Source organism: Coregonus lavaretus (genome assembly GCF_964263955.1).
Source record: "Coregonus lavaretus genome assembly, chromosome: 7".
NCBI lineage: Eukaryota > Metazoa > Chordata > Actinopteri > Salmoniformes > Salmonidae > Coregonus > Coregonus lavaretus.
In genome coordinates, this window is record NC_139994.1 from 26,917,212 (window position 1) to 26,942,693 (window position 25,482).

Genomic DNA, 25,482 nt, shown 5'->3' on the forward strand with positions numbered 1-25,482 from the left:
ACAACCGACTTGCTACTATTCTCAGAAAGGTTTCTTACAATATTGTGACAATGTTGTGACAACGTCACCAGTGAGAAGACCTGTCAGTGTCCCCCGGCCTCAACATTGTAGCTTAGGGGTTGGCAACAGGCAGCTCGCGGGCCATAACCAGCCCCCAAGTTATTTATTTTGCCCCCCCAAAGTTTTTAGTAAAAAATAAATAAAAGACTGTAAAATCACCAGCTAAAAATGTGTTTAATTTAGGAAATCTGTTCCTAAGTATTCCCACAAATAAAAAATAGACTTATGTGATCATGTGTCAATGTAATCAAACTATGAAATGATTGTTATTTTGAAATACAATCTCTTTTTAGGCTTAGTTGTGGTCAATTTGCAGTGTACAAGTTATTATAATTATGTTCCCTGCACCCCGACCATGAATCTAGTTACCTACCCCTGGTCTCGCTGCTTAGTATTCTTTACTCTACATGCAACATACAGTCCTACTACAACCGACTCGCTGCATACTATTCTCACAGCATTATTACAACATTGTCACAATGTTGTGACAACATTAGTTACAACATCAGTCCACAGGGAGCTGATAAGAAACCTAAGAACAATTTACACATTTCTCAACATGGACACAACACTGAGAACATACTTGTACGAAAAATGATTCGCTCTAGACTGTAGCAACATTCTTACAATGTTATCCAAACCAAACATACAGCCACATGACTTACAGACAATCACAACATTTTCACAACATTATTAGCCTCCTGGGAGGGAATGCCTCCCTTAGGAGTGAATCGTGATTGGGTCTGTGGCCAACTCACAACAGTAATTAAGGCACTCTCTCTAACCCACCAGGCATTTGTTTGCATTGAGTTGATTTACGTCGAGTTTAGACACTGTTTTAAAGTTTTGTTTTGATACAGATTACAGCTAAAGGCCTTTTTAAATTGCCCTGTGTTTCTCCAGGCTGCCATCAAAAATAATTCCCAGTTTCACGTAGCTGAATTACTACGGCGGTAAAGTCTACGGTATAATTCATTTCAATTTGACTGCCGCTGTTGGTAGGGATCAAGCTAGCAAATTATATGGGTAACTTAATCATAAACTCGGCATGCTGCTAAGCATAAGCTACCATCTCGGATTTACTCTCTAAATTCCTTCTGATTCTTCTATCATCCGACTGATTATATATATTATGTTTGATGGTTTTATCAATGTGGTATCTTCTGTGTGAAGCCATTTTTTAACTGTAAATGAAAGCCTCACCAAGCATGTTTGTCAGGTGAGGTGACATAGACATGTAATAAGGATGTTATAATGCTTTGTGTGTGTCTTATGTCCTTGCTTTCATGCAGTCCCTGTTCCCACCCCGGCACCCACCAGGCCACCCACTACAACCCCTCCTCCCACTGTACCCTCAGCCAAGGAAGGTAAGGCAAAAGGCCTGTTGTAAACAAATACCTGTGGGTCCTATAGTGGTGCGATCGTCTAATAAGAGGGTATTTCCACTCCATTCCTATCACTAGCACAGAGAGGCTGCTGCCTACATACAGACTTGAAAATCACTGGCCACTTTAATAAATGGAACACTAGTCACTTTAATAATGCCACTTTAATAATGTTTTCCCTAGTAATATCTTGGGTGGGCTGCTGGAGAGAAATACTTTAGGTCTGAATTGTGTTTAGTAAGCTATAGTGCTTTTGGCTTGGTCTCAAAGCACTTCATGTACCTTTATGAGGTAAAGGGAACTCAGACTGTCCACCACCACTGTGAACATCTACCTGGGTGATGTATGGTAGCTATTTTGCGCCCGAATGCTCACAAGTCACCACCCATCAGTGAACAGATACTGTAGCGATATCCCCTATGGTAGATTATCTACACATGTATTTGAGTGCAACTCACTTTGAGTGGCATTAACCTTAACATAATTTTGTTTGGTGCTCAAGGAAATTCAAAGGGCTTTGGCTACCAGGCAATGCCCCCAGTTGAATAACTAGCACTAGCGCAGTCAAGACTAAAGATATTAAAGGTAAACCGGAGAGCCCTCAGAACAGGCAGTTACCATGGAAATCACTCTGTCAAGTTGCTAGGTCAATTTTCAACCGGTCCCTGACTGACATTCAAACCTCAAATGACTCCTGACACAAATTTGTGAATCTAATACAAGTTCATATACGCAGTGTCTATTGAGTACAGATGTCTGAAATGATAGTAAAGCTGTTTAATGTGCTTTTGGGATAATCACAAATCTTTTCAGACTTCCAAAAATTGTCCCATTATGAGCTTTTGAGTCTGATATAATACTGTAAGCCGGAACTTGTGTTACAGTCTTGTATCTTGAGTTTCAAGTCAGAATATTTCGTAGTTTACAATTCTGAAGATATAACGTGTAGAAAATAAGTATAAGTTTAACTTTATTTGCTGTTTTTGAGAACAATAATCTTAGCTGTTTTCTTTCTTCTTACACAGTTTTCTGGGATGAGTCTTGTAAAAGTTAATTGAAAACTCACTCCCCTCTCTGTCGGAACTCAGACCAAGTCAATTTCCAAGCCTGTAATTCGAATTGTTTTATTATTGTTATTGTTTGCCTAGGAAACATCAACAAATGCAACTTTTAGTTCACTTTGCTTCCCACATACTAGCAACTTGGTTATTATATTTGGTTCCTTTGAAAATCACAGAGCAGAACAAAACAGAAAACGAAAGCAAACAACAGGAAATGAGGTGTTGTACTGGTCAATCTGTCCCTGGCTGGCCCTGATATGAGAGAGGGAAGTTGTTGAGATAATTGCCAATCATCACAGCTCCTCTCTCGTAACCCGTGGAGAATGAGAACGCTCTCCCCGCTCTCCATTGTGATTCTTCCACTGCTGCCTGTGAGGCTAGTGTGTGTTGTTCTCTACCCTCTGTTTGTATTACCTCTATATATGCTGTTTATCGGAACTCTTATTGTATGCACTGAATTTAAATTGCTCTTGGTAAGAGCATGTTCTAATTGGCTTGTAAATGTAAATGCACTTTTCTGTCTCCCTATGTCTCTTTCTCTGTTTGTATATTACTTTCTCTCACTCTTCCACTCTCTACCCTCTCCCCCTCTCATTTTCTCACTCCTCATCCCTCCTCTCTCTTTCCTCATTTCTTCTCAACCCTCTTCCTCCTCCCTGCACCTACTTGTACCTACTTCTCTCTCTCTCTTTCTCTCTCCTCTCTCTCCTTCTTTCTCTCCTGACAGTTTGCAAGGCAGCCAAGGCAGACCTGGCTTTCCTAGTGGACGGCTCCTGGAGCATCGGGGATGACAGCTTCCTGAAAATCATCCGCTTCCTGTACAGCACCACAGGAGCCCTCAACACCATTGGACCAGATGGCACTCAGGTAAAAAGATTGACTAGACCAACCAATGGTCCTGTGGCCAGCTAGCATTTACAGATGTAGGATCTTAATTGGATCACCCTGTTGCAGGATAACTTTCCTGCAATCCAGGAAATGTAACATTTGTAGTGTATTTGAGGTTTAAAAAGGCTTCTGAAGTTTGTAATTTCAGACTTTCTTTTCCCTTATGAAAAATGTATCAACCTCTACAAAACTGTCCATTAATTATAATCCACATAATACTTCCCATTTCCTGTTGCTGCAGGATTATTTTCCTGCTGGACCAAACTGGCTAAAATTACGATCCTACATCTGTACAGTACTGTCATAAATGAAACACCTATGTTTGACTATATGTCACGTGTGTTTTTATGAACAATACATTTATGCCGTCCATTATTAGTCCACTACTTTACAACTACCCCCCCCCCCCCCCCACACACACACACACACACAAAATACTCTGAAATGCCACATTTTCAATTCAACTCAAAATATATTTTTCCCATCAGGTGGCCATTGTCCAGTTCAGTGACGATGCCAGAACCGAGTTCAAACTCAACTCGTACGACAACAAGGAGAGGCTGCTAGAGGCCATTAACCGTATCTCCTACAAGGGAGGGAACACCAAGACAGGCAAGTGGACAACAGGTCTTATTCACTTTATTAAAAAGAGTGTTTCAACCATCAAGGCACACCTTTGTCAACCTTATTCACTCTCTTACAATGTGGAGTTTTCATACTATTACTCTGAAGCATACATTAAAGGGACATTTCAAAAATGTTCTACTTTATATTCGTCATCTCCAGCACCACCCCAACATCAACATATGTGAAAATGGCACGTTTCTATGTCTTGTAGTAAAAAAGATTGAGAAAGATAAGTGTTTCTAATGACATCATCAACCAATTAGTAGACAATTAGTAGGTAATTAGTAGGTAATGCCTACTCACAATTGGTCAAAATCACACTATGCACACCGATGATGTCATTGGAAACACTTATCTTCCTCTATCTTGTTTACGACAAAACATAGAAACGCACCATTTTCACATATGTGTATGTTGGGGTGGTGCTGGAGATGATAAGTATGAAGGTAAAACATTTTTGAGTTTTTATTTAAGTTCCTATTTATTTTTCATAAAATGTCTAAATGGACTCCCATAACAGTAAATGAACAGGATAACTGAATCCCATTTAGACAGCTGTAGCTGCCAGATGAACAGAAATACCCCTTATTGACATTCCTTTTGTAACCTGCCGAAAAAAAATCAGTCATTGTAATCAGGCAGGCCAGAGTAATCAAGCGCGGCTTCCGAAGAACAGTGAGACGCTGACATTAATCAGTGTTTTTTTGTTGTTGTACCAAACCCAGGATCCCCAAGGGGAGCGATAATGCATTCTCCAAGTCATCTAACAATGTTTTCTTTTTTTCAAACGGATGCAACGAAGAAGTCTGCTTGGTAATGATAATTGTTGCATTGTGTTCTCCTTTGTAATGTGTATAGTTGCAGGTGGGATGGGACTAATAACGAAGAAAATGTGTTGTTGCTGAGATAGTGATAACCCAAAACTATGATCCTCTACCAAGTAACCTGGCTAGATCCTGCTGTCAATATCGCTTAATCTTCCCCTCCTTTCCTCCCTCTCTCTCTCTCTCCCTCTATCCCTCCATCCCTCCCTCTAATTCTCTTACTGTAGGGCTAGCCATCCGGCATGTGAAAGACAACATCTTCACAGTGGGAGGAGGGATCCGGAGGGGCATCCCCAAAGTACTGGTGGTGTTGACTGACGGGCGCTCCCAGGACGATGTCAACAAGGTCTCTAAAGAGATGCAGACGGAAGGTGAGGCACATGATGCAATAATTCAATTGAATAGAATGTGGCACATGAAAAGAACATTCTACAACACAGAAAAGTATCGATAGATGTTAATCCAACAAAATGTTATAGTTAGGTATGCACATTACACACTATTGGCAATACTGTATGCTTACCTTCTTCACAGGGTACATTGTTTTTGCCATTGGTTTTGCGGATGCGGACTACGGGGAGCTGGTGAGCATCGCCAGCAAGCCCAGCGAGAGACACGTTTTCTTTGTGGACGATTTAGACGCCTTCAAGAAAATTGAGGAAAAGCTGGTCACCTTTGTTTGTGAGGCTGCCACTGCCAGTGAGTCCTACAGGAGCACAATCTAAAATCTATGTTATTCAAAAACACAGGCGGCATATTATTGCCATGGAGTGACATAAATGTTTTGTCTTTCAGCTTGTCCTTCGGTGGTGATGAGTGGCAGTACCTTGCCAGGTTAGAGACTGGAGCATACTTACTTATTCATGCCTCCTGGCACACAGGGCACAGTCAAGACCTCTCTACTCTCTGACCCGTTGACTAGTTCCGACCCCAGTATAACTGTTATGCACAAAATCACTGTAAACTGGACAGGTACAGTACAGTTGACTGCTGCTAAGTGCACATCAGATAAGTGCAAACTCTGGACTCTGAAGTGCCAACCCATACCATTAACACTGCCTAAAATGGCCTCTTTCCGAGTGCACATTTAAGTCAGAATATCTTTAATGATAAGAAGTAGAAGCTCAGTATTGAGAAATCATGATAAAAACAGAGCCAGTCACAATTCAAACAAATGATTTTTTACTTATCAGTAGGACTGTGTATGGATATATCTTCTTTTAAACCAACTCATGGTTGTTTATGTTGTGGCTGCAGGTTTCAGGATGATGGAGATGTTTAGACTGGTGGAGGGTGTGCATGGACATGTATCAGGAGTGTCCATGGAGCCTGGCACCTTCAACAGCTTCCCATGCTTCCGCCTGCACAACAACTCCCTCCTCGCCCAGCCCACCAAGTATGGACAATAGCATCTTAACTAAAAGGCATAACAGTACATTGCCTTCCATCAATCAGCTAGAATTTAGTAGACGCTCTTGTCCAAAGCGACAAAACGTCAGTGAGTACAATGAGCATGATGCAGGTTGCTTAACAGTATATGACACTTCACATAAAGCTACTTTACCCAATGATAACATAAGGTAGCCTAGTGGTTAAGAGCGTTGGGCCAGTAACCGAAAGGACGCTGGTTCGAATCCCCAAGCTGACTAGGTGAAAAATCTGTTGATGTGCCCTTGAGCAAGGCACTTAACCCTAATTGCTCTTGTAAGTCGCTCTGGATAAGAGCGTGTAGAAAATGTAAACATTACAACATACAACTTACCCTACTCCCCTGAATTGAATCTTATTTTCCTGTCACTTGGCCTGAAAATGCTGCTATTACAATGAAGAGGTGGTGATAATGACAGACAGCTGGCCTCACCTGGTTTATTTCCTCTCCTTTATCTGCAACAATCCCACATCACAGAAAACATAGTCATTTTGTATCTCATTCTCAAATTAAAATGCAGGAAATATGGTCCATATACAGTATGAAGAAACAATAGCTTCCTGCTCCTGACCTCTCTTTAGAATTGAATGACACTAATGAAATAATTGAATTGGCAAGTTGAAACAGCTTTTGAAATGGTGTTTAATAACAGTTTAACTCTGTGAAGGTGCTTCAACAAAAGCCATTGTATGTTCAGACTAGAGCCTCCTGTTCTGTGAACTTTCCACCCCAGGTTTATCCACCCCGAGGGTTTGCCCTCCGATTACACCATCACCATGCTGTTCCGCCTGCTGCCTGAAACCCCCAAGGAGCCCTTTGCATTGTGGGAGATCCTCAACAAGGACAACGAGCCCCTGGTGGGCGTCATCCTGGACAGTTAGTAGAATGCTGGGGGACGGGGCTGGGACTTAGCTGGGACCGTGTGTCAAGTTCCCACTGTTTGGTTGCTGTCATAAGATAGACAAAGCAATGGACAGTCTCTGCTTATTTATCAATTGTGAGCAGCACAATGATTTGTGTGTAAATCATTCGCATGTTCAAACATTTTCTCAATGTAGGCTACATGTCTACTAAACCGTCCATGCCTCCTCTATTTGAAACGAGAACATTCCTCACTATATTCGAGTTGTACTGAATATGTTATGAAACTGCAGAAAGTAAGGCAAACGTTCTCTTTCCAACTCTAGACGGTGGCAAGACCCTCACCTTCTTCAACCACGACTACAAAGGACAGTTTCAGACTGTGACCTTCGAGGGACCTGAGATCAAGAAGCTCTTCTACGGCAGTTTCCACAAGGTCAAAGTTCAGAAACACTCACTTATCTCACTTCCTCAGTGCATCGCTGCTACAACATCACCCTAACACCTCAGGGAATGTCCTGCTTCCTGGCTATAAGCCAGCTTGTTGTGATGTTAAGTCACTCTTGTCTGGCTATCAGTGGAGCTAACAATACCTTAGGCCTGAGACATGGCTGTAGACTCCTATGTTATCAGGGCTAACAATACCTTTGCCCACATATATGGCCTGCTGCTTAAGTGAATGAGGATATTAGGAGAACACAATGCAACAATTATCATTACCAAGCGGACTTCTTCACTGGCACAGTTATCTGATAGTGTATTCAGGTCACCCTGAATACACTTTCTATGGATGCCAAAACTTTGCTTGGCAACTGACATTATCATCCATGAGTGAGATTTAGCACCTGAAACAAACACCTACCTTTTTTGATGCAGTTTGTAAATCACTTATGTTTTGACTGTTCAAATTTCTTCAACTTTTTTGCTGCACAATAATAATATGCCAATTAGCAGACATTTTTATTCAAAGCGACTTACAATCATGCATGCATATGGGTGGCGCCAGTGGGAATCGAACCCACAACTCTTAGCGTTGAAAATCGAACTCTTAGCGTTGCAAGCACAATGCTCTACCAACTGAGCCACACAGGACCACTAAACAGTGTGTAGCTGTAGCATTAATGTATACTGTGGGTAATACTGTGCTATTATGACGCTCAAAAGTAATGGCCATCGTATTTCTGCTGAAATAAATAAAACATCTTTAAAAAAATGCAAACCATGTGGAATGAAGCTGGCACCCCAAATATTGCCAGGATAATATATGCAAATTTGAATCATAGCCACTTCCAAACAAGCTAAACAAACTTAACTATGCAGGGTGGAGGAAATTGATGTGACTGAAAGTGACTATGGCCTGTATTCAAGGAACGCACTGTTGCCTTTTTCCTCAGCAAATTATCACCAGTGATTTCTGCAATTCTTTCCCCTGCCAATCCATAAGTATTCTCATGTGTCATCTTGTCAGCACTTCGCCCATCAGGCTTGGTGTTAATGCGGTAACATTTTAGATTACCTCTCAAGAAGACTTGATTGATGGCTAGATACTTCTCTGACTCCTTGCATTGCAGTGGGTGTTTAAAACATTTTTGTTGCCTAATTCAAATGATTCATCAGGAATCTGTTTTTGTAGGAAAAAAGGGATAAATGCAAAGGAAATGCTACAGTTCTGTCCTTATCAGAGATTTAGCATAGTAATGCACCAATGTCAAACAAAGCTGAAAGTGCTGTTTCATAAAGACAAACATTTACAGTTGATATTCAGGTATGAATAGATATGTGATGTTGCTAATGTCTTGAAATTCCCCCATATATTTCCCCACGAGACATCCCGTTTCCAACAAAACATACAGTAGAAGCTTGATGTGTCAAAGGTAGAAAAAAAGCAAATATTTTATTTGGCACAAAAACGTCTGAAATCACCCGACTTCAAAACCGACTCTTTTGTTTCGGGTGACTGGTGGAATGCTCACGCAGAAATCTGTCCGAAATGATAAAGCGGTCCTTATTTTACAGCCTGTGTCTCTTTGAACCTCTGTCTGTTTTCGGAAAAAATTATGTCCGTCCACAACTCTGTAATGCTCCCCGGTTGAGATTTATTGAGAAGCACACATAAGACTTTTCAATCCCACTGCGTCTGTGTTCCAAACAGACTTGGGTTCAAATACTATTTTAAATAATTTAGGATAATTTAGCTGTGTTTAGGATTGAGCTTGCCTGGCGCCATGGAACCAATAGAATAGCCACAAAAGTGTAAACCCTGCCGAAGTGGCACTCCAGGCAGGCTTTTACAAACGCTCAAACTATTTGAAAGATTTCAAATAGTATTTGAACCCAAGTCTGGTTCTTAATTTTCCCTGTAGCTGCACGTGGCTATTAGCAAGACCAGCGCCAAGGCTGTCATCGACTGTAAGCTAGTGGGGGAGAAGGCCATCAACGCGGCGGGCAACATCACCACGGATGGCCTGGAGGTGCTGGGACGCATGGTGCGCTCCAGGGGGAAAAAGGGCAACTCTGCACCGGTAAGCCTCATAGTCAGAAACTGTGCCAGATAGATCAGAGAGGGTATACAAGGAGCCATTTTGACATAGATGTGAAATTACTAGAATATACTGTAGTTCTAAGGACATCCCCATTCAATATCCATGTAAATATTCCGTAATTGGATTTCTATGCATTTTTAAACCCTTGATTCGCCTTATACAGACGGGCTGAATTCTAACGTGCCTTACAGTACAGTATGATGTTTAGTGTCATACAGTATTCAATACAGTGGGGGATAAACTACCTATGACCTAGGTTATGAATTCTTAAAACAGCATTAAGACAGAGGGTTTGAATGAAGTATAATCACATCAGCACTTCAAGATCCATTTTCCACTAAATAGAAACAAGTCATAGAAACAACTGTACTTTTCATATCCAATCTCCCAGTTCCATAAATAGCCCAGATATTCTCATACAGGAATAGCAGTGAGATGTACTCTCTGATAGGCTTGATCATTTTCTTCCTTTGACAAAAACTCTTCACATTTTTATTTCAAATTGACCCCTTTCAGCACAGGAGGAGAAAACAGAGCAATCTGTTTGGAGAGACCAATTATTGATTCTTCCTCCTCAATAAGAGATGTGCAACAATTCTGTTAGCAATGCGTAATACTGCAGAATGATCGTACTTTCTCTCAGGTCATATTTAGGAGATTCACAGCTTGCTGCTGGTTTTATCAAGAGACTATTAGTAAAGTAGCACAACCTGTTTGTAGTGAATGTAAAAAAAGATGTGTGTGTTTGTTGTTATTTTTTGTCCTCAGTTTCAACTGCAGTCGTTTGACATCGTCTGCAGCACATCCTGGGCCAGCCGAGACAAGTGCTGTGAGCTTCCTGGTTTGGTGAGTTCAAGCCTCACTACTGATCTCATCTATTGACTGACACTGAATGACCTTAACCTTTGTTGTGTAATGTGTAGTTGCATGTCGTAGGATCGTGTCATATATGTCATATTGGGTCATCTTCTTATTGTGTTGTCATGCGGTCATTATCCTATTTTCATCATTATCCTCATTATCAGTACGCTTTGGTCATTATCATAATCATTAGGTCATTGCACTCTTGTGTTGCATGTACTGTCATGTGGTCATACAGTAGCATAGTCATGTTATGGTGGTATTTGTCTCATCTCTAAGAGGAAGGAGGAGGACTGTCCTGCCATGCCCCGTGCCTGCACCTGCACCCAGGAAAGCAAAGGTCCCCCCGGCCCCACTGGACCCCCTGTGAGGACCCTCCTTCTCTCCTTCATCAGCATCATGTGTTACTTACAGCTGTTGTTGAGCTAGGAACTAATTCATTGCATTCAGTGGCTGATGAACAGAACACAGTGTGACATTTGGGGATGGAGAGGGATATATACTGTACATAGCTACAGTACATACACCCGGTGTGTGATCGTCTGTTTAGGATGTGTTGATAGTGTGTGTCTTTAAGGTCTGTAGTCCTTATGTTGATGGAGTGTGACAGAGGGTGTGTGTTTGTGTTATCAACAGGGAGGTCCTGGGATCAGAGGAGGGAGAGGGGACCGTGGAGAACCTGGAGCTGTGGTACAGTATACACACACACACACACACTCACACACACACACACACACATACACACACACACACGCACACACACACTCACACACACAAACTCACACACACACACACTCACAAACTCACACACACACTCCCAAACACACACACACACAAATTCACACACACTTACACACACACACACACTCTCACTCTCACACACACACACACACACACACACACACACACACTCACACACACACTCACACGCTCACTCACACACACACACACACACACACACACATACTCACAAACACACACACACACACTCACACACTCATGTAAATAAAAACACAATGAAAGTCAATGCAGCTTGTAACAATTCCACAAGCACAGACACATACCCTCATTGATGGATACCTCTCTTACATAAAAATATCCCTTATATACTGCTTGGCTGAAAACCCACTCTCTCTGAAAATGCTCATTGCAAAGTTCTAATCTTTTATTCATTTCTCACTCTCTCATGCTATTCGACTCGGATTGCACGGGTCTTGAAAGTCCCAGAAATGTGGTACTGGTGGTTGAATGGGGTGTTTTTATAGCATGTAAAGGTCCTTGCAATGCAGGCGTCCTCGCAGTGCACCCATGCGTTCTTTCTACTCTCATGAATTTTATATTAATCGGAGACGCGGCGTGCCCCCATGAAAGTCAATGATCTGTGACAAGACAGACAGAGAGTAGCCTCGCGGGTCTCTGATTTGCAGTTAAATCACAGAGTTAGCCTAAAGCCCCCTCTCAGCCGCCCAGACCTGGGTCAGATAATGTATAAAGGATGAAGACAGTTGTATGGAATAAAATATATACACTTCAGTGGATTCGGCTATTCAGCCACACCAGTTGCTGACAGGTGTATAAAATCGAGCACACAGCCATGCAATCTCCGTAGACAAACATTGGCAGTAGAATGGCCTTACTGAAGAGCTCAATGACTTTCAACGTGGCACTGTCATAGGATGGCACCTTTCCAACAAGTCAGTTTGTCAAATTTCTGCCATGCTAGAGCTGCCCCGGTCAACTGTAAGGAACAACAACGGCTCAGCCGCGAAGTGGTAGGCCACAAAAGCTCACAGAACGGGACCACCGAGTGCTGAAGCGTGTAGCGCGTAAAAATCGTCTGTCCTCGGTTGCAACACTCACTACCAAGTTCCAAACTGCCTCTGGAAGCGACGTTAGCACAATAACTGTTCATCAGGAGCTTCACGAAATGGGTTTCCATGGCCGAGTAGCCGCACACAAGCCTAAGTTCACCATGCGCAATACCAAGTGTCGGCTGGAGTGGTGTAAAGCTTGCCGCCATTGGACTCTGGAGCAGTGGAAACGCGTTCTCTGGAGTGATGAATCACACTTCACCATCTGGCAGTCCCACGGACGAATCTGGGTTTGGCTGATGCCAGGAGATAGCTACCTGACCGAATGCATAGTGCCAACTGTAAAGTTTGGTGGAGGAGGAATAATGGTCTGGGGCTTTTTCATGGTTCGGGCTAGGCCCTTTAGTTCCAGTGAAGGGAAATCTTCATGCTACAGCATACAATGGCATTCTAGACGATTCTGTGCTTCCAACTTTGTGGCAACAGTTTGTGGAAGGCCCTTTCCTGTTTCAGCATGACAATGCCCCCGTACACAAAGCAAGGTCCATACAGAACTGGTTTGTCGAGATCAGTGTGAAAGAACTTGACTGGCCTGCACAGAGCCCTGACCTCAACCCCATCGAACACCTTTGGGATGAATTGGAACGCCGACTGCGAGTAAGGCCTAATCGCCCAACATCAGTGCCTGATCTCACTAATGCTCTTGTGGCTGAATGGAATCAAGTCCACGCAGCAATGTTCCAACATCTAATGGAAAGCCTTCCCAGAAGAGTGGAGGCTGTTATAGCAGCAAAGGGGGGACCAACTCCATATTAATGCCCATGATTTTGGAATGAGATGTTCGACGAGTAGGCGTCCACATACTTTTGGTCATGTAGTGTATGAACATATTGCTGGCCCTCCATGAAACCTTGCACAGCACACTATTGATATTCATATCGTCAACTTTTGTAAGCCTTATATTGCAGTTCCAGTGTTGTTATAATAATAAAAGAATAATTTATTAAACTTCTATAGCGCTTTTCATAACAGAAAATAAATCTCCAAGCACTTCAAAAGCAACAGCAAGCAATACATCATCATGAGTAGCCTAGCTGTACCTAGCTAGGTTAACCGATAGTGGCCAGGTCTTTGAGGGCATGCATCCTCCAAAGATGGAGAGGGACAGTTTATAGCTTGATCAGAGGAAGGTGGTCAGGGAGATGGTTGATTAAAATTATCTTATTATCCGCCTATATGTAATTCAAAAATGTTTACAGTACTACTGTTCAGTTAGAGCTTGCAGTTCAACATTCACACATTTTTACAGTTTTTTACAATCACTTTGGCACTAATTTCAGAACCTTGATGTCATTTTTCAAAACTCTAGACACAAAACTCAAAACGGTCATCACTTGTAACACAGGCTGTCCAATGTTCAAAACATTGCATTGTGCATTCATATCTTTAAAGAAATCTTGCACTTGCACAATCATTGGTTCAAAAAACAAATTTATTGTGAAATACCAATGAAACGTTAATTTAGATCACCCACACACAAGCAACCGATAGTTTCACTGTGTCATTGTTCGTACAATCATTAAATATTGTAGTACAAAATAGGTGATACATGTTTCATTATGGTACTACATGTAAATACATCCCTGTAAAAGTACTGCAGTAGTAGAGAGAATACTACAGACACAGTGGAATCATTGAACAAAATCTGAAATATATTGATGAAAAACAATATACACTGCTCAAAAAAATAAAGGGAACACTTAAACAACACATCCTAGATCTGAATGAATGAAATAATCTTATTAAATACTTTTTTCTTTACATAGTTGAATGTGCTGACAACAAAATCACACAAAAATTATCAATGAAATCAAATTTATCAACCCATGGAGGTCTGGATTTGGAGTCACCCTCAAAATTAAAGTGGAAAATCACACTACAGGCTGATCCAACTTTGATGTAATGTCCATAAAACAAGTCAAAATGAGGCTCAGTAGTGTGTGTGGCCTCCACGTGCCTGTATGACCTCCCCACAACGCCTGGGCATGCTCCTGATGAGGTGGTGGATGGTCTCCTGAGGGATCTCCTCCCAGACCTGGACTAAAGCATCCGCCAACTCCTGGACAGTCTGTGGTGCAACGTGGCGTTGGTGGATGGAGCGAGACATGATGTCCCAGATGTGCTCAATTGGATTCAGGTCTGGGGAACGGGCGGGCCAGTCCATAGCGTCAATGCCTTCCTCTTGCAGGAACTGCTGACACACTCCAGCCACATGAGGTCTAGCATTGTCTTGCATTAGGAGGAACCCAGGGCCAACCGCACCAGCATATGGTCTTTCAAGGGGTCTGAGGATCTCATCTCGGTACCTAATGGTAGTCAGGCTACCTCTGGTGAGCACATGGAGGGCTGTGCGGCCCCCCAAAGAAATGCCACCCCACACCATGACTGACCCACCGCCAAACCGGTCATGCTGGAGGATGTTGCAGGCAGCAGAACGTTCTCCACAGCGTCTCCAGACTCTGTCACGTCTGTCACATGTGCTCAGTGTGAACCTGCTTTCATCTGTGAAGAGCACAGGGCGCCAGTGGCGAATTTGCCAATCTTGGTGTTCTCTGGCAAATGCCAAACGTCCTGCACGGTGTTGGGCTGTAAGCACAACCCCCACCTGTGGACGTCGGGCCCTCATACCACCCTCATGGAGTCTGTTTCTGACCGTTTGAGCAGACACATGCACATTTGTGGCCTGTTGGAGGTCATTTTGCAGGGCTCTGGCAGTGCTCCTCCTGCTCCTCCTTGCACAAAGGCGGAAGTAGCGGTCCTGCTGCTGGGTTGTTGTTGTTACTGGCCTGTCTCCTGGTAGCGCCTCCATGCTCTGGACACTACGCTGACAGACACAGCAAACCTTCTTGCCACAGCTCGCATTGATGTGCCATCCTGGATGAGCTGCACTACCTGAGCCACTTGTGTGGGTTGTAGACTCCGTCTCATGCTACCACTAGAGTGAAAGCACCACCAGCATTCAAAAGTGACCAAAACATCAGCCAGGAAGCATAGGAACTGAGAAGTGGTCTGTGGTCACCACCTGTAGAACCACTTCTTTATTGGGGGTGTCTGGCTAATTCCTTATAATTTCCACCTGTTGTCTATTCCATTTGCACAACAGCATGTGAAATGTATTGTCAATCAGTGTTGCTTCCTAAGTGGACAGTTTGATTTCACAGAAGTGTGATTGACTTGGAGTTACATTGTGTTGTTTAAGTGTTCCCTTTATTTTTTTGAGCAGTGTAGTACTGTAAAACATCAAATGCAGTGTTCCTCAACTTACTTGCTTGTACTGTAAAAAGCAAAACATAGGAGTGATTACTGTACTTCTACATTTTCATCAACTCTGTCTTGTGGATTTGGCCACAGGTTCTCATCTACATCACAATGGATGTTTTCATTAGCCAAACATCTTGGAAAAAACCTTTGGCCATGGCGAATCCAGGCCTGACACTGGTCTGCCGTGATGTCATTGCATGCGTCATCCATGGCCTGGAGAAGAGTGACTTGTTCATGAGGGCGCCTATCATAAACCTTCCATCTCCATGTGGAGAAAAATTCCTCAATCGGGTTAAGGAAAGGAGAGTATGGGGGTAAATACAGGGTGGTAAATTGTGCATGGGCCTGAAACCATGCTTGCACTATATGAGCATGGTGGAACCTGACATTATCCCACACAATGACATAGGTCACGCCATCAGCTCTACAGACCTGATCGAGCTCATCAAGGAAGGTTACAAGGGGACCATAGAAACGGTGTCTGATAAAGAATGATGATGAAATATTACATCCATAGATAATGTAGTCTAATTGGTTCATGCTCCACGCTAATTGGTGACAATGAATCTCGTTACTTTGAAACTATCATGATCTAAACATGGAATATTGTTTGTCTGTTTCCATACAACTATGCATTAAGAGCAATGCAACAGTTACTTATCATTTTGAGCAGTTGTATCAATTGATAGTTGGATAATTGTAATGAAATGAATAGACACTCATCTGAAATGTAATGTGTGAATTGCCTTTTGAAATAGTAGTACTTTGATGTTAAGTTGTGTCATATTGAACAGGTGATTTTTGTTAAATGAACAAATGATCTTAGTTTTATGTGTATTGTATCCAAGCAATTGAAAAAAGTGTTAGAGTTTTGAAAAATGTGCATTTTGATCATTGGTTGTGAGTTTTGTGTCTAGAGTTTTGAAAAATGACGTCAAGGTTCTGAAATTAGTGCCAAAGTGATTGTAAAAAACTGTATATTGTTGTTGTTTCAAATTGTACTTTGTAAATAAGTGTGTATTTCCTCTGTTTGTTCCACTGATACTAGATTGTAGTAATAACTGTAGATAGTAGGGAATTTAACTATAACTGTAGTAAAATGGATCACTTTATCTCTTTGTTAACTATATTCAAATCTACTTTATCAATGTGTTCTTCTGTCTCTGTGACAGGGGCCGATAGGTCCAGTTGGGGACGCTGGTAGTCCTGGGCCGCAGGGGCGTCCTGGCCCCCAGGGGCCCAGCGGACGTACCATCATGGGCCCTCCGGTAAGACACACATACACATGCGTAAACACACACACACATTCATTCACACACATTCATTCACACACATACACCATCTAATACTGCACATATTAAAGGAGTCTAGTATCCCAACATGCATAACATGCAGTAGCTACGATACCTGATTTACCTAGGCATGCTATAAAGTCTAGCTTGTAAAAGCTGTTGTAATACTCAGATGTTGATTCTTTCTCTTCCAAGGGATGTTGTTAAACGTAAGCCATAAAGGAGGGAGGATGTATCGTAACCTAATAGACTGTAAACAGAACAGTAAAATATGAAGTACTGGGTTACACCTGCATTGATATTAACATATCAATGACAAATTAATGACAGGTAAAACGTTAAAGGATACGCCCAGATGTCTTAACTTTACTAAGGCCAGGTTTAAGCCAACCTATGGTAAAGTATTCCGATGGTATAACATACACAAGTGCTATATTGATGACATGATCTATTTGTTGTTAATTCAGGATTATGGTGACAGGTAGAGGATGAGGAAGGGTACAGCTACTGTATGTGAGTTTGTGAAACAAATGGCATTTGTAGTTAGAATGCACACTGTGACCAGATCGTGACGACCCCAACTCATGAAATAGCTTCCAAATAAGCTTGATATTTGCTGTTGATATTTATTGTTGTTTTTTCCAACTTCAGGGTGGCCCAGGACAAAGAGGTGAGAAGGGTGCAGCTGGCGCTCCAGGAATACAGGTAAAGATCACCATTCACTTCCTGCCCTTTCACAAAATGGCATTCAGTCTTCAAATTACACCATTGCAACAAAGGGAGATCTTTGAATGCCATATTGAATATATATCTCTGTAAGGTAGCTGTCAATAGGAACATGTCATTCTGAGTTCTGGTGAGAGAGTTGCTGCATAAATTGAGTGAAAGGGCTTCTGCTACCATTTGGTTTCACAGGTAATAAGAGGAGAAGGTAGAAGTTTGTTTTAACCACTGATACAGGGTCAGATATCTTTCCATCCTCCTAATGGTACATCTGAGCATTAGTGGTTGGGTAACCTGATCCTAGATCTGTGGTTATGGGCAGCGCCTGCATGGACCGTAACAAGACATCACAGCAGTTTTTACAAAACAATAGCTATTTCTCCTCTGTTGTAATGACTCATGCCCAAGATGCAATAAACTTTCATTATAATCAATCTCTGAGCTCAGCCAATAAAGATGGATCCTGTCAATTACTGTAGAAGTTGGGAGATGTGTACTTTTGTTTGTAAGAGACTTTGAGCCATGCCATTAGCATTCAGTACTCGTTGTGTCTGAGTGAGGGAATTTGACTTTGACGGCTGTGAAGGTCATACAAAGAGACTGTGTATTACAAACAGCTCAGGCCTCACAACATTAATTATCTGGAATGAGTTAGGATAATGGTCCAACCAACCGAGCCTGTCAATACAAATTTATTCATGCTGACACCCTTAACTGGCCTTTTTGTTTTCACACGCTCTCTCTCTCTCTCTCTCTCTCTCTCTCTCTCTCTCTCTCTCTCTCTCTCTCTCTCTCTCTCTCTCTCTCTCTCTCTCTCTCTCTCTCTCTCTCTCTCTCTCTCTCTCTACGGTTGCAGGGCATTCCTGGATCTCTTGGGTCACCAGGTCGAGCGGGACAAACAGGAACAAGGGTAAGGTCTCGTTTGTCTGTTTACTGTAATCAAAAGGAATAGATTTATGTGAATATAAAATAATAATAATAATATGCCATTTAGCAGACACTTTTATCCAAAGCGACTTACAGTCATGCGTGCATACATTTTTGTGTATGGGTGGTCCCAGAGATCAAACCCACTACCTTGGCATTACAAGCGCCGTGCTCTGCCAGCTGAGCTACAGAGGACCACAAGTCGTGGTAAATGAGCTGCCATAATAGCACAGTCTCATAGGCATTAATATGTACTTGTAATAACTTTCCACAGGGACTACCTGGTAAAGATGGACCCCAGGGGCGAACAGGACCTCCAGGGACTATAGTAAGTATGATTGTGTGTGGATGGAGCATCAGAGACTAATAAATGAATTTGATTTAATATCATTGAATTATAAAATACATTCATTCTATAACTTTGAATTGTGAAATTAAATCTGCAACTTACAATACTTCCTTGTCAAAGGTACTGCCCCTTTAGGTTACTTGTTTGTGCTTCTTGGCGAATGTGACTGTTTTATTTTTTGCTTCTTGGCCAAATGTTTTGTAGTACCTCAAGTTACCACAGGACAAACGAAAGTTACACATTGTTCCTTTGAGTGATTGCTTAATCAGTGAGATGACAATTTGTTTGTTTGTGTTTTCCTCCTCCTTCACCCACAGGGCAATCCAGGGGCTCCTGGGTCACCAGGGTCAAGTGGACCTCCAGGGTCACTGGGAAACCAGGGACCTCCTGTGAGTCATCTGACCTCTCTATGTCCATGCATGTTACTACTACTGAAGCAGAGCTGACCCACTAGCTGAGGAAATACCCAGCAAGCGGAACTGATTGAAATGACATCATTACAACCAGATACGTCAGTATGACGTCATTTCAATCAGATTTGCCCGCTGTGTGTATGATTAGGGAGGGAGGTCTTGGGAGACAGCAAAGCCATATAGTATATAAATATATTGTACATAATCCTACAGTACAGTGTCTCTATCACAATTAGACCCAGAGTTGTTCCTGATTTCATGACTTGACCAACGAAAGTTACACACTATAACGAGCACCAGGCATTACTCTAGGGCAGGTCACATGGTCAGGAATATGCTGTATTTCTATGTGTATGTATAAGGATCTGGGAGAGAGGGTAACAGTTCAATGGGGATATTCGGAGACAGGAAAAATAATTGAAGGAACTATACAGTGCATTCTGAAAGTAGTCAGACCCCTTCCCTTTTTCCACATTTTGTTATGTTACAGCCTTATTCTAAAATGGATTACATTTTTTAAAAATCCTCATCAATCTACACACAATACCCCATAATGACAAAGTGAAAACAGTTTTCTTTTTAAATTTGTGCAAATTTATAAAAAATGAAAAACAGAAATACCGTATTTGCATAAGATTTCAGACCCTTTGCTATGAGACTCGAAATTGAGCTCAGGTGCATCCTGTTTCCATTGATCATCCTTGAGATGTTTCTACAACTTGATTGGAGTCCACCTGATTGGACATGATTTGGAAAGGCACACACCTGTCTATATAAGGTCTCACAGTTGACAGTGCATGTCAGAGTAAAAACCAAGCCATGAGGTCGAAGGAATTGTCCGTAGAGCTCCGAGACAGGATTGTGTCTAGGCACAGATCTGGGGAAGGGTACCAACAAATGTCTGCAGCATTGAAGGTCCCCAAGAACACAGTGGCCTCCATCAAAGTTTTGAACCACTAAGACTCTTCCTAGAGTTGGCCACCCGGCCAAACTGAACATTCAGTGGAGAAGGGCCTTGGTCAGGGAGGTGACCAAGAACCCAATGGTCACTCTGGCAGAGCTCCAGAGTTCCTTTGTGGAGATGGGAGAACCTTCAAGGAGGACAACCATCTCTGCAGCACTCCACCAATCAGGCCTTTATGGTAGAGTGGCCAGATGGAAGCCACTCCTCAGTAAAAGGCACATGACAGCCCGCTTGGAGTTTGCCAAAAAGCACCTAAAGGACTCTCAGACCATGAGAAACAAGATACTCTGGTCCGATGAAATCAAAATTGAACTCTTTGGCCTGAATGCCAAGCATCACATATGGAGGAAACCTGGCACCATCCCTACGGTGAAGCATGGTGGTGGCAGCATCATGCTGTGGGGATGTTTTTCAGCGGCAGGGACTGGGAGACTAGTCAGGATCGAGGGAAAGATGAACGGAGCAAAGTACAGAGAGATCCTTGATGAAAACCTGCTCCAGAGCGCTCAGGACCTCAGCCTGTTTTATTTTTTATACATTTGCAAAAATTTCTTAAAACCTGTTTTTGGTTTGTCAATATGGGGTATTGTGTGTAGATTGAGGGGGGGGAAACAATTTAATCCATTTTAGAATAAGGCTGTAACGTAACAAAATGTGGAAAAAGTCAAGGGGTCTGAATACTTTCCGAATGCACTGTATATGCATCTAGTTCTACATCTAGAAAATATATTGTAAGGAGAAGGTATGTCAAATATGAATGTTATTTTCACCAGGCTTGAAAAGGGACAGGAATGCAAACAGGATTAAGTCTGCCTGCTTTTTGGAATCAACACCTCTGTTGTCTGTCTGGTATGGTGGACAGGGGTGTGATAGACAGAGATGCCTGAAGCCAAGGAGACTTCAGACTTCAGGAGATTGTTTTAAATGTAGGGGATTAAAATAGTGGATGTCTTGACGTGTCAGCATTGTCCCTGAAAGTCTTTGAAAACATTGTCCACACCATTTCCTACCTGTTATAGAAGCTAGTTAATGTTTTCTAAATGTTACTTTAACATTGATGTGAAGTCAATGGGGCACTCTGTTCACAACGTTGACATCAGCAAACTGCTCGCCCACACGATGCCATACACACTGTCTGCCATCTGCCCGGTACATTTAATCTGTGATGAACACATTTCTCCAGCGTGCCAGTCGCCATCGAAGGTGAGCATTTGCCCACTGAAGTCGGTTACGACACTGAACTGCAGTCTGGTCAAGACCCTGGTGAGGACCGCGAGCACGCAGATGAGCTTCCATGAGAAGGTTGCTGACAGTTTGTGCACAAATTCTTTGGTTGTTCAAACCCACAGTTTCATCAGCTGTCCGTGCGGCTGGTCTCAGACGATCCCGCAGGTGAAGTAGCTGGATGTGGAGGTCCTGGGCTGGCGTGGTTACACGTGGTCTGCGGTTGTGAGGCCGGTTGGACGTACTGCCAAATTCTCTAAAACAACATTGAAGGCGGCTTATGGTAGAGAATGAACATTCAATTATCTGGCAAAAGCTCTGGTGGACATTCCTGCAGTCAGCATGCCAATTGCACTCTACCTCAAAACTTGAGACATCTGTGGCATTGTGTTGTGTGACAAAACTGCATATTTTACAGTGGCCATTATTGTCCCCAGCAGAAGGTGCACCTGTGTAATGATCATGCTGTTTAATCAGCTTCTTGATATGCCACACCAGTCAGGTGGATGGATTATCTTGGGAAAGGAGAAATGCTCACTAACAGGGATGTAAACAAATTTGTGCACAAAATGTAAGAGAAATAAGCTTTTGTGCGTATGAAACATTTCTGGGATCTTTTATTTCAGTTCATAAAACATGGGACCAACACTTTACATGTTGCGTTTATATTTTTGTTCAGTATACATTGGTGGCTTGCAAGGCACCAATATCTTTTTGTAGATGTATTTAAATGTATTTTACCTTTATTTTACCAGGAAGAAACCCATTAAGACATATTGTTTCTTTTGTAAGGGAGACCTGGCCAAGAAAGAAGAAACAGTCAATACAATATTACAAAATGTAAACATACAATACAAACAGCACAACAACACATCATTAAGAGCTGATCCGGCCTACAGGAACCATTTACATTCCTCCTCAACAGAGTTTTGGGCCAGAGTTTTAAACCCACTTAGTACATCTAGGTGAAGCGTATTTTGCAGACTGTTCCATGTCTCCGGTGCACAATAGGAAAAGGCAGTCTTGCTTAACTCGGTATCGGCCCTGGGGACTTTTAGTAGCAACCACCTAGTACAGTGGTTCCCAACCTTTTTTGGTTACTGTATCACCAACTGTTTTTTTCTCTGCCCAGAGTACCCCTGAAGTACTCACTCATGTGCATTTTACCAGTAAGCCTATTGTCTCATGGGTCTTCTTAAGTATCCCCTGTGGATAGGCCAAGTACCCCCAGGGTTCCTAGTACCCCTGGTTGGGAAACACTGACCTAGTAGACTGCGTCTGGTTACTGCTAGTGGTGAAGTAGAGCAGGCTACCAAGGTAGAGGGGGAGTTTACCCAGAAGGGCTTTGTAAATGAACACATACAAATGTAGCTGTCTGCGTATGTAAAGCGAGGTCCAGCCCACCATTTTATACAAGGTGCACTGGTGGGTAAGCGACTTGTCATTTGTAACAAAACGCAAAGTTGCATGATAAGTCCAGCCTCTTTAACACAGAAGAGGCTGCATTAATATACATTAAGTCACCATAATGAATTACAGAAAAGAAAAGTGGCTTGAACAAGCATCTTTCGAGCCTCAAACGGGAAGCAAGCCTTATTACGAGAATAAAAACCCAATTTCAGTTAAGTGCCCTCACAAGAGTATCTACATGAACTTTGTAGGACAGCTTATCGTCCAACCAAAGACCAAGGTATTTGTAGGATGACACCTTTTCAATTGGTGTGCCCCCAGACGTCAAAATGGCGGAGAGCCAGAGAAGGTTAGCAGTTATTACATAGTAATTACATAGGCGTGCATACTATGTAATTACTATGTAATTACTGGTACTGCGTAGTTATTATTTGTCATTATATGACCTTTGCAGATAAATGGTTATGCCAGGGTTCAAATAATGACCCTAGCAAAAAGGAATAAGATGACAACAGAAATGGACAACTCAAACAATTTGTACAGTTTTACTTCATTGTTTTCTGTCCATTGTCATTCTGCCTCTTGTTCTGTTGCAGGGTCCCGTCGGAAACAAAGGAGAGAAGGGAGAAAGAGTAAGTCATAGAGATAACAAACAGATTGCTTTGGCAGCAGTGGCAACCACCCATTCATGCCAATACAGCATTTATTAAATTGAATTGAATTGAGATATCTTATGATACTTATCTTGTTCTGTATAATATCATTCTGTGGCGTAAGTACTGTTCTTAACATCAATGTTCAAAATAAGTAATGCCCTTTTTTCAAGTAATTGCTGCTGCTCAGCTTGGGGGTATAGGTGTTATCTGACAGTCTGACAGTAAACAATTACCATTACAACAAGTTTTCTGAAGAGGAATATCACACGGTGTACTGCACCCAGAACACATTTTGCATACCTTAAAGCTTTAGAGCTGTGTTACTCAGCTGTAGAAAATGGGTTTCTACTTTACAGCAGTTATATTTTAAAGAGCTATTGTTCTAGTCTTAAGTACTTTATGGATTGGTGTCGCCCCTAACAGCGAACAGTGCATGGCTAATAAGGTTTTTAGACAAGGCTCAAAAGGCAACATCTAGGCTTGGCCACAACAGCTATGTTTTCCAATTAACAGAGTTGATGCCAAATTCATGGCTGGCAGGCTTTCTACCTAAGTAATGGTGGAGGATATTTTACCTTTGGGGACGATGAAACAGGTTGGAGTGTAGCCATGGACTTGGTATCACCATGTGTTTTTGCCTCTCCAGGGTGACCTGCAATCCCAGGCATCGGTCCAAGCAATCGCTCGGCAGGTCTGTGAGCAGCTGATACAGAGTGAGTCCTTTTTTTATCCTCCATCTGGCCCTCTTCCTGTGTGTGTGTGTGTGTGTGTGTGCGTGTGTGTGTGTGTGTGTGTGTGTGTGTGTGTGTGTGTGTGTGTGTGTGTGTGTGTGTGTGTGTGTGTGTGTGTGTATATGGATGTGGGATTACACAGGTCTTGTGTCTTTGAGTGTAAGTGTATTCTGTGGAAGGTGTGTACAGTACATGAAAATGTGAGTGTTTTTAATTTAAATTTAATATGTGTTAATTTTTTTTATTTAATTTTTTTGGGGGGAAATGTGAGTGTTGTCTATTTTGCCATTGGCATCCATTCGTGCGCCACTGACCTCAGTCTGACGTCTCTCCCACAGGTCACATGGCTCGCTACAACTCCATCCTCAACCCCATCCCCAGCGCATCAGTCTCCGTCCGCACCGTTCCAGGACCCCCAGGAGAGCAGGGGCGCCAGGGTGGCCCAGGACCACAGGGAGAGCAGGGGCCCCCGGGCAGACCAGGGTTTCCCGGCTCAAACGGAGAGAATGGACAACCAGGAGCCAGAGGTACTGTATAGAGGAGACTCAGATTTAACTCAAGCTTTCAAGTAAAGATATAGTAATGTAACTTATGCCATAAGCTTGTGGGAGACGATATTACAGTAAATGATACTGCCAGGTAACGTAAGAAAACATCACTAATATAATCAGAATAAAAGGATTACACATTAGGTAGATCTACAATATTGTTCATGACACTTGTAGTGCTGAAGGTGATATAATATGGAAAGGAGATAAGCATGCCCACTTCTCTACATTTTATCAAAGAGTGTGTGTCCTCGGTCTCTGTCTGCCCAGGTTTGTCAGGAGAGAAGGGCGATAAGGGAAGCCCAGGCGTAGGAGTCCAGGGTCCCAGAGGCCCCGTAGGACCCCCAGGTAACCAAAACAATGCCCGCTGAAAAACACCCCCAAAACCAAAAACTGCACAGTTCCGACTTTAATTTTCCTCAAGGGACTTCCTTTGCCACCGAGCCTCTGCAGAGGAAATCAAAATCTGTTGAGCGGATGGATTAGAAAATGGGAAGTCATCCGATCTGTTTTTGATTAAGCGTTCCCGTCTTGATTCAAGGGTAGAATATGAAATGGAGAGGGTAGCTTGAGT

The 25,482-nt window shown here is 42.5% G+C and overlaps 1 protein-coding gene across 1 annotated transcript in view; it reads left to right on the plus strand.

Annotated features, from left to right (window-relative positions):
* LOC311132202 (collagen alpha-1(XIV) chain-like) overlaps positions 1-25,482 on the plus strand; it is a gene marked incomplete at both ends in the record, with an annotated part of 92,347 nt that overhangs the window by 59,399 nt on the left and 7,466 nt on the right. The window contains 22 exons of the mRNA XM_084165427.1: positions 1,353-1,427; positions 3,234-3,373; positions 3,883-4,006; positions 5,073-5,216; positions 5,380-5,544; positions 5,641-5,679; positions 6,103-6,241; positions 7,008-7,150; positions 7,462-7,571; positions 9,499-9,657; positions 10,447-10,524; positions 10,819-10,905; positions 11,176-11,229; positions 16,844-16,939; positions 17,615-17,668; positions 18,543-18,596; positions 18,888-18,941; positions 19,280-19,351; positions 23,570-23,605; positions 24,276-24,342; positions 24,699-24,887; positions 25,179-25,256. Coding sequence (XP_084021553.1) covers positions 1,353-1,427; positions 3,234-3,373; positions 3,883-4,006; positions 5,073-5,216; positions 5,380-5,544; positions 5,641-5,679; positions 6,103-6,241; positions 7,008-7,150; positions 7,462-7,571; positions 9,499-9,657; positions 10,447-10,524; positions 10,819-10,905; positions 11,176-11,229; positions 16,844-16,939; positions 17,615-17,668; positions 18,543-18,596; positions 18,888-18,941; positions 19,280-19,351; positions 23,570-23,605; positions 24,276-24,342; positions 24,699-24,887; positions 25,179-25,256 — 2,157 coding nt within the window. The remainder of the gene's footprint in view (positions 1-1,352; positions 1,428-3,233; positions 3,374-3,882; positions 4,007-5,072; positions 5,217-5,379; positions 5,545-5,640; positions 5,680-6,102; positions 6,242-7,007; positions 7,151-7,461; positions 7,572-9,498; positions 9,658-10,446; positions 10,525-10,818; positions 10,906-11,175; positions 11,230-16,843; positions 16,940-17,614; positions 17,669-18,542; positions 18,597-18,887; positions 18,942-19,279; positions 19,352-23,569; positions 23,606-24,275; positions 24,343-24,698; positions 24,888-25,178; positions 25,257-25,482) is intronic.